This window comes from Nycticebus coucang, chromosome 4 (genome assembly GCF_027406575.1).
Source record: "Nycticebus coucang isolate mNycCou1 chromosome 4, mNycCou1.pri, whole genome shotgun sequence".
In the NCBI taxonomy this organism is placed as follows: domain Eukaryota; kingdom Metazoa; phylum Chordata; class Mammalia; order Primates; family Lorisidae; genus Nycticebus; species Nycticebus coucang.
The window spans coordinates 90,320,662-90,330,858 of NC_069783.1; the positions used below are offsets into that span (position 1 = coordinate 90,320,662).

The following is a 10,197-nucleotide window of genomic DNA, read 5'->3' on the forward strand; positions in this document are numbered from 1 at the left end:
GGCTCCCACATCAGCTCAGGTCAGGGACACTGCCTGGCTCACAATAAAAGGCAGAGGAAGTAGTTTGTCAACCAATTAACATATAAATAAAAGGAAGAGCCCAGGTCTGCCTGATTCCTCTGCGGGATCGCTCAACCAAGGTGTAAAGGCATCTCACAGGTGTAGATAGCAAGAAGAAAGGGAGTGGCTCAGTCGGTAAGGCGCCGGCCCCATATACCGAGGGTGTCGGGTTCAAACCCGGCCCCGGCCAAACTGCAACCAAAAAATAGCCGGGCGTTGTGGCGGGCGCCTGTAGTCCCAGCTACTCGGGAGGCTGAGGCAAGAGAATCACTTGGGCCCAGGAGTTGGAGGTTGCTGTGAGCTGTGTGAGGCCACGGCACTCTACCGAGGGCCATAAAGTGAGACTCTGTCTCTACAAAAAAAAAAAAAAAAAAAAAAAAAGACTAAGAGTAAAGCCTGGCACTCAATATGAGATTCTGTCCTAACAACAGTCCTTGTACAAAAGCCAAGATTTAATGGATCATGAGTACAACATGGACTCAGCCTGGATTGGCTTCCTTCCTTCCTGGAGAGCAACTAAAGAGATGGCCCTGTCCTTTAGAAGTAAAAGACTTGTGTGACATATAAGAAGACACCACACTACCCAGACATCTCAGGTCCCAGCCCTGTCATTTACTGGCTGTTTGGTCTTGAACAAGTCACTTAGCCTCTCAGAGACCCTTTCCATCATCTATAAGATGGAAATAACCCCCTGATAAAAACTGGAATGAGGAGCCAGACATGGTGGCTCATGGAAGCTGAGGTGGGAGGACTGCTTGAGGCCAGAGGCTCAAGACCTGCCTGGGCAACACAGTGAAACCTGTCTCATCAAAAATTAGCTGTGTGTGGTGGCACGTGCCCAGCAACTCAAGACTGCAATGAGCTAAGATCATACTTCTGCACTCCAGCCTGAGTGACAGAAAGAGACCCTATCTCAAAAAACAAAAACAAACAAACACACAAAAAGACCCAAACTGGTATGAAGATTAACCAAGATAACATGCTTAAAGCTTAATACACAGTAATCACTCAATAAAAATTATTTAGCTATTATGGTTTAAAACCCTGAGCTATAAAAACTGCAAGCATAAAAAATTCAAAAACACTCTTGAGACCCTATGAATTTCCATTATAAAGATTGTGCCAGCCAGCATTACTCACACTTGTAATCCTAGCACTCTGGGAGGTAGATTGCTTAAGCAAGAGCAACGCACCTCTCTAAAAATAGCTGGACATAGTGGTGACACTTGTAGTCCCAGCTACTTGGGAGGCTGAGGCAAGAGAATCGCTTAAGCCCAAGAGTATGAGGTTGCTGTGAGCTATGACTCCATGGCACTCTACCAAGGGTGACAAAGGGAGACTCTCAAAAAAAGAAAAGAATTAATGTGCTTCATTCATTTACAGTGCTTAAAACTACAGAAACTAGCTGGACATCATGGCACATGCCTGCAACCCAGTTATTTGGGGTCTAAGGCAGCAAGAGCCAATCTGTTGAGCCCTGAGGTTTGAGGCTTTGAGTATTTGTATTGAGTTAAGATTGCACCACTGCACACCACCCTGGTAACAGAGCAAGATCCCAACTCTAAAAAAAAAAAATTAGGAAAAAAATAAAAAACTAGAAACTACTCTAACATTAAATCTTATTTAAAAAGGTAATTAGATAAATGAATCTCACCATTGTTGACAGTAGTTCTCAATGCCAAAATGGAAGTGGCTCGAAAGGCATTTACAGAAAGTTGCCTGGACAATAAGTAACCTGCAAAATTAAAAAAAAAAAAATTAAAATATATTTCTATATATGTTAAACAGTAATACCTATAGAATAACTAAGACAAATGAATGACCACTTGCCAAGTAGCTGACATCACACCTCAACTCCTCCTCTCACCCAACCAGTTACCAAGCCTTACAGTCTCCTCAAAATCAATCCACCTGTCAACTACAACCTCTCCTATGGCCTCACTGCCTCTTCTCCATTTAGGCCGTATCATTACTCAGCCACAGAAATAAGAGTATCTTAATAGGTTCCCACTTTCACCACTTTTCTAAAATAACAGACAAGTCTGGTCACTTTACAGTCCTCATGTAACATTTTTGCCTCCCTACTGCCATGTATAACAAAGTCAAAACTACTCAGCACAGCCTACAGTGCTGCCCCATGGTCCCAAGCTTCCACACTAGCCTCATGTTCTACCTTTCTCTCTCCCCCTCCACCCTCTCTCTGGCCATGCCAGACCTATGGTTGGTCTTGAACAGCAACAAAAAGAGTAAAAATTAAGTTAGACTTTATCAAAATTTAAAACTTGCGAGCTTCTAAGAACACCATCAAGAAAGTGAAAAAGATAACATGCAGGATAAGATGAAATTTCGACAAATCATGTATCTAAATAAGGGATTTGTATCTAGAAAATATAAAGAAGTCTTACAATTCAAAAATAAAAAGACAACTCAACTTAAAAATGGGTAAAAGATTTGAATAGACCTTTCTCCAAAGAACATACATATACGGCCAATAAGTATGTGAAAACATGCTCATTATCTATAAGAGAAATGCAAAATAAAACCACAAGTTGATATCACTTCATATGTACTAGGATGGCTATAAACCAAAGGACAGATAAAAACAAGTGTTAGCAGGATGTGTAGAAATCAGAGCCCTCATACACTGTTGGGTAGGAATGTAAAATGGTACAGCTACTTTGGGAAACAGTCTGGCACTTCCTCAAAAATTAAACACAGGAGCTTCATTTGCTCCAGTAATTTTTATTCCTAGGTACATACACAGAGAAAAGAAAATACATGTACACACAAAAACAGTGCAAACTGATGTTTAAGGCAACATTAAGCATAATAGCCAAAAGGTGGAAGTAAGACAAATGATGTATGGATAAACAAAATGTGGTGTATTCATTCAACAGAATAAGGAAAAGAGTACTGATACATACAACATGGATGAACTCCAACATTATGCTAAGTGAAAGAAACTAGTCTCAAAAGACCACATATTATTCTATTTAAACAGAATGTCCAGAACAGGCAAACTATAGAAGTAGATTAGTGGTTGCGTAGGGCTGGGGAGTAATGGGGAGCATGGAGGGTAGGGTTGGGTGGTGAAAGCTTAAAAGTATAGGTTTCCTTTTCAGAGTGAAGAAAATGTTCTAAAATTTATTGTGCTGATGGTTGCATAGCTCTGTGAATATACTAAAAACCAATGTAAAAAACAATTTACACTTTAAATGGGTGAATTCTATAGTATGTGAATTATATCTCAATAAGGCTGTTACCAAAACAAAAAACAGGCTTTGGAGCCAGGCGGTATAAGTGAAAAGAATCGGACGTCCTCCTAGTCTAACCTTGAACAAGCCTTAATTCCCTTATCTGTAAAATGGGAATAACAGTATCTACCTCATAAAGACAATATGAAGATGAACTCAGGATAATACTTTAAAAAGTCACTAGACATACTAAGAGCTCATGAAGAAAAGCTACAACAGCTAGGTAATATGTGAATGGGGCCTTGAAAATGAAAGAGAAGGTCATGACAACCTGGAGAAAAGAATGTTCAAGTGAGATTTTCCACCAAACGATTTCCAGTCACATTTTGCAGCAAAAAATAAGTTAAAAAAACAGAAAACTTCAGGGGTTAGAGGTCTTCGGATTTAGTAATTACAAATGCTAAATAGTAGACTTCACAGTAAAATATTACAAATAGAAAATGCAAAGGAATGAAGCGATTCTTTTTTTTTTTTTTTTTTGTAGAGACAAGAGTCTCACTTTATGGCCCTCGGTAGAGTGCCGTGGCCTCACACAGCTCACAGCAACCTCCAGCTCCCGGGCTTAAGCGATTCTCTTGCCTCAGCCTCCCGAGTAGCTGGGACTACAGGCGCCCGCCACAATGCCCGGCTATTTTTTGGTTGCAGTTTGGTCGGGGCCGGGTTTGAACCCGCCACCCTCGGTATATGGGGCCGGCGCCTTACCGACTGAGCAACAGGCGCCGCCCAATGAAGCGATTCTTAAAGGCCAACGTTACTCTAAAGACAGCGCTTTCTAGGGTTGTACACAACCAACAAGGGGAGAGAGAAGACAGTAACAGCAGAAGTAGTCATTCGAACCACCGTCTTTTAAAATAAGGCCACCGACTCGCCGGGAATCTATAATGTCTGTGACCAATCACATACGCCTCAAACTGGAGGGCCGTTCTTTCTCTTTCTAGCTTCTCGCCAGCAGCCCTCCGCCTTGAACCCCACGCTGACATTACCCAATCTGTGGGTCTCCCTCGGAAAGCGATGCTTGCCAATTCCCGCTTGTCTTACCCCAGCACGTACGAGCTGGAAGCAATCTTGGTAAATGGTATCCAGTTCACTCCCACTTTACTGACAAGAGCTCCCTACCCCAGGGAGGGAGAGGACGCGCGCAAGGTCACACAGCAAGCTTGGGCAGGATGTGAGCCCGGCGTGAGGACCCCCACAGCCGCCCCACTGGAAGCCCCTGCTCCCGACGTCCCAGCTCTCACCCGCCGGCCAGCCACACAGCGCAAGGAGGCGGCCCGCAGCGCGCACTGCAGCCGCCATGCTGAAGCGGGGAGCAGCGCCTCAGCCTCCGACCGGGGCGGCCGTCCCCACCGCCTACCGCGACTGCGCCTAGTCAAACAGAGGGTCTCGGCCCGCAGCTGAACTTTCGATGCCCGAGGGTCGCACCGCGCCGCAGGCTAGAGTGGAGTTTGCCTGTACAGAGATGTAAAAAGTACAGGCCACACGCTAGGTTGAGTCCGGCACAGCCGCCGACAGCCCCGCGAGGGTCCTCGCGTTAGGACCCGAGGGCGGGGCGTGGGCGGGGCATGAACGTGGTGTGGGCGTGTCTAGCTTTGGCGGTTCTCGGCCGAGGGAGGGGCGGGGAACCGGCCAGAGCAACCCAAGGATTGGTGTGGCGGCTCACGGAGGTCCGTGGGCGGGGTGACCTCGGGTTACCAGAGCTGGCGCTGTGGATCCCTGAGAGGTGAGACGTGAATGGAAAGACACCTAATTCAATGAGAATCCAAGGGGTGAATAGGACAGACAAAAATGTAGAGAAGTTGCTTGTAACCAACTCTAGTAATGCTCTGAGGTTTATTTAAGTACCTAAATTACTTTGGATTTCACACACATTTGTGGATTTATTCTGATTCTAACCTTTGGTCACACATGCATATCTTAGGCTTAGGCCATGTTTGGGGAGTTTTTTTACTCACTTTGGGCTTGGCTTCATACCATCTCTGCCTGCCCAGATGAACCACATGCCTGCAACAGAGGCATGTCTTGTAAGAGGTTAGGAACATGGGAATGTCTTGTAAGAGGTTAGGAAGCATGCAAGAGCAAGTGTCTGATTTTTAAGTTTAGTACACACATTTCCAAACATACAGAAGAATAAAAATAGTTGACAAGCTACAATCGAATATTCCTCTTTTCCCGTTTTCCCTATTTCAGTCCTACCTATTTTTGATGTATCTGGTTTTCAACAGACTTTTTACATCTCAAATTGGCTAAATTAAGAGAAAAGTGATTGATTACACCCACATGTCAGACCACCTGCTTCAGGATTATTGGGAACATGTAAGACCAGAAAATACCACGAGCAGGGGCCCGCCCTTTGCCATACTTCATTTGCTGTGGAATGAGTTCCTAAATCAGAAGCAATGTTGTATGGAATACCATAACAGTGAATAAAACATTCTGTAAATCAGTGGATAGTTGAGGTTTGTTGTTGTTGTTGTCGTCGTTTTTCTTTGTTCGTTTGGGGTGTGTGTGTGTATGTGTTTGAGACAGAGTCTCACTTTGTCACCCTGGGTAGAGTACCATGGAGTCATAGCTCACAACAATCTCAAACTCTTTGGCTGAAGTGATCCTCTTGCCTCAGCCACTGGAGTAGCCGGGGTGCTTGCCACAATGCCCAGCTATTTTTAGATCTCACTCTTGCTCAGGCAGGTCTTGAACTCCTGAGCTCAGGCAACCCTCACTTGGGCATCCCAGAGTGCTAAGATTATAGGCACTTGGATAGTTGTTTTGGCAGAAGCTTCATGGGCAGAGATGGGTAAATCTACATCCAAGGTGTCTATTCCATTATGAATATATAAATATATACATATATATATATAAATATATATATATATTCCAGCCAAGGTTATGCTCCTGATGGAACCATCAAAGGATAAATCTCTGGAGGAATTCAAAGAGATCATTACAAAATATAAACAGAAAGCACCTGATTCTCAAAAAGAAGAATATAAACAGTAATAACTTTCCCTCAGATGATCCCTAGTGCTCCCAAAATGGCCACTTGTTTGTGCCAGATTCTTTCAAATGGATATTTGTTCAATTTCCCCATGAAATTACCCATCATGGTACAAACAATTTGGTTACTATCTTAAATGACCATTGATGAAGAAACTTTTAAAGGATAGCTTTTTAACAGGTCATTTTCAGGTCATATGTCACCTGTCAAGATAGTCCTAGAAAAACTATAAAGGTAGGACAAGACCAGAAACCAAAGCCTCAAGGGCCCTCTGGACTCCTTCAGATAGATTTTATCCACTCCTGCCTTTCATAAAATTTGAATATGTTTCAGTTATTATATGTCTGTTTACCAGATGGATTGAAGCATTTCTTGGCTGAAAATTTATAGTCCTTATAGTCGCTAAAAGTCGCTTGGTTTTGTGTTTCTAACCCAAGGCATCCTAACTTTTATATCAAGTAATCAGGGCACACACTTCAGGGGAAACATCATAACAGAACTTGATAAGCCATTACCCCCTACTCAAAAACTGCACTGCCCTTATCCCCAATCTTCTGGAAAGCTTGAAAGAAAAAATGGCATCCTTAAATTAAATTTACCAAAACTTTCAGAATCCTGGAGCTCCCTAGCCACTGGCACTCCCTGAATCCCTTATGGCCAAATGATTCTCTCCCATGGGGACGTATCAGTTCTCCCTAAGAACTGGTAACTGGAAACTCCAATTACTTATGAATTTTACTTCTAAAATTAGACTTTACCCAGCTATATGCAGGCATAGTGAAATACCCTGTTTCCCTGAAAATAAGACAGTCTTATTTTAAGGTGTGCTCCCAAAGATGTGCTAGGTCTTATTTTCAGGGGACGTCTTATCTTTCCTGTAAGTAGGTCTTATTTTCAGAGGATGTCTTATTTGGGGGAAAACAGGGTATTATAAAGGACTCACATACTATCCTCAGTCTTCTCACAAACAAGTTAAGGCTCCCTTCCTACACTATCTTCCTAAACAGCCTTTTTATTATGTTAAACCATGAATTTTTTTTCTATTGGAAGAGACATCAAAATTTGCTCTTAGATCTCATTGTAAAGGACCGGGCACCCTTAGGAGCAAATACAGCAGTGAAATTCCAGGGAGTTGGTCCCAGGGTATACATTTCACAATTAAAGAAGCAATTAAGGCTCTGTGCCTGTAGCACAGTGGTTACAGCGACAGCCACATGCACCAAGGGTGACGGGTTTGAACCTGGCCTGGGCCAGCTAAACAACAATGACAACTGCAACAACAACAACAACAACAAAATAGCCAGGCATTGTGGCAGGCATCTGTAGTCCCAACTACTTGGGAGGCTAAGGCAAGAGAATCGCTTAAGCCCAAGAATTTGAGTTTCCTGTGAGCTGTGACACCACGGCAATCTACTGTGGGCGACATAGTAAGACTCCATCTCAAAAAAATAAAATAAAGAAGCAATTAAGAATTGACACATCTAGAAGGCTACGCCAACAGAAAACTGCAAACTGGAGATTCTCCAAGATACTATGTGTGCAGCTTACCTTCAGAACCATATACCTGATCAAAGTCTTCAGAACAAATGAACTTGGATAGCGGATAGCCTCTGCCTCAGAAATCAGACCAACACCTCTATAGAAAACCTGTTTTGTTTTTCATCTTATTGTTTATAGTCATTTGTATTCTCATTTTCTATAGACCCCTAGGTGTCATCTACCCACAATGGGTCTTTTCTCTTTTCTTTCATCTTTATTGTACTTTTTGGGTCAGACTCATTCTAATGGCATTCTTGGATTATTCCAAATAGTAGCCACTACCCTAATCTTACCAATATTGAATATGGTATCCAGCACCACACCACTGGGGTAAATGCTCCTGAGTGATTCTGATCTCCTCAAATGAAACTATAGGGAATTACAGTCCATGGCTTTTATTTTTTGTTTTGTTATTTACTTATTTATCCCCCTACAGCAGTGGTTCTCAAACTTTCTAATGCCACAACCGTTTAATGCAGTTCCTGTGGGTCTCAACCCACAGGTTGAGAACTGCTGCCCTACAGGGATAAATGACCTCAAATAAATCAACTTGTGATTTTACTAGTGTGCCTTTCTCCCAGAGAAAGGATCAATTATTACAATCTGTTGCTCAGACTCCAGTAAATTCTAAATTTGAATTTAGCAGCCTTTATATGGTAATGGGTTATTTACTTATCACCTGTAAGAAACTAAAAGAGATCCAAATATGTAACACAGTTAATGGAAGGCCTTGGTTCTAATCTTAAGTTATGAACCATTCCTTTTTTTCTAGATCTGTATATGCTCCTATTGAGTTCACTTCCTTTGTAGCCAGGATACTTGATCTTTCTAAAATCTCATGCAGTTGAAAACCTCACTTCCCTGTATATAGAAATTCTAACTCTATAAGTCATCAATGTTGGAAATTCTAGTCCAGGGATGAACTTCAAAATGAGATCACCCTTGATTATTCGGGCACTCTACATTGGGGGAATTGATGACTCATCGTTTGTGTGAACAATTTGAGCAGTATTTCAATGGTGGGAAATAAAAAGACTATAAGAGACCTATCACTAACCCCGGCCATCAGTGACACCACCTCTTCCCTAAATGGAAAACAGATCTGTCTTAATTCATTGGCACATCGTGATGGACAAATGCATTGCTCTAGATTTCTTGTTGGCTAATCATGGTAGCTAGCATCTGTGCCATTGCTATTACTTCTCTGCACTTGGATCACTGAAGCAGGTTTGGTAGAATAGGCCTTGAGAAATGCTTCTGCACAGCTTCTCTCTCCTCAGGTGATGTCATGATAATACAACAAAAAGATCATGAAAATTTTGTGATACAGTTTACTATGAAGACAACAATCACCAAGTAGTAAATATCTAGCCTTCCCTGAATTGGTCAACCTCTCTCAAGCAAAAGAATGACCAGGGCGGCACCTGTAGCTCAGTGGGTAGAGTGCCAGCCACATACACCAAAGCTGACACGGTCAAACCTGGCCTGGGCCAGCTAAAACAACAATAACAACTGCAACAAAAAATAGCTTGGCATTGTGGTGGGCACCTGTTGTCCCAGCTATTTGGGAGCCTGAGGCAAGAGAATTGCTTAAGCGCAAGTGTTTGAGGTTGCTGTGAGCTGTGATGCTATAGCACTCTACCCAGGGCGACAGCTTGAGACTCTGTCTCAAAAAAAAAAAAAAAGAGAAAGAGAGAATGACCAAAAGGGGAACATGAAGGACTAAATATACAAATGGACAACGGATACACCATATATGACAATAGAACTCTGACCCATACTTCTGCAGCAACCATCCAGGATGCCAAACCAAAACCTCTACACCAGTCAGCAAAGAGCAGTCGAAGTTTGTCAATAATTTTGCCCCCATATCCAACTCAGAACAAACCATAGAAGGCCAAATATCCTCACCAAACCAATCACATAAAATGTCCTATTTCTAATTATTCCACCCCCAGCTTTTCCATGTCAACAACTTCCAGTCAGGAAACAATTGGAGGTCCCTACCCCCACCCCCAATATAAAGCTTTCTCATTCCCTGAAAGCATTTGGGTCACTGCCAAATGCAGGTGAGCCAGGTTGATTGTGGGTGACAATTTTGTTAGAGAAATTTCTGAATAAATAGCCTCTGATTGTTCTCGTTTGGATGGTCTCTATTTCCACAAGTGCCAAGACTTCATCTTATCGAGGAAAAAACTGAGACCCAAAGAGTGTCATGGATGTGACTTCATTCCCACATGCATTTGGAGTATTTAGTTCTCATGGCACAGATTCCTGGTCTCCAGCAATATCCATCTTCTTCTTCTTCTGTAATACTAGAATTCCCAAATTTTAATTGGGCACATTGCTTCC

The 10,197-nt window shown here is 42.5% G+C and overlaps 1 protein-coding gene across 1 annotated transcript in view; it reads right to left on the reverse strand.

Moving 5' to 3' along the window:
- MRPS5 (mitochondrial ribosomal protein S5) overlaps positions 1-4,826 on the reverse strand; it is a 28,067-nt gene extending 23,241 nt beyond the window's left edge. The window contains exons 1-2 of the mRNA XM_053590192.1: positions 4,553-4,826; positions 1,715-1,795 (exon numbers count right to left, since the gene is read on the reverse strand). Of these exons, the coding sequence (XP_053446167.1) occupies positions 1,715-1,795; positions 4,553-4,610 (139 nt within the window). The 5' untranslated portion in view covers positions 4,611-4,826. The remainder of the gene's footprint in view (positions 1-1,714; positions 1,796-4,552) is intronic.
- Between the last annotated feature and the right edge of the window lie 5,371 nt (positions 4,827-10,197).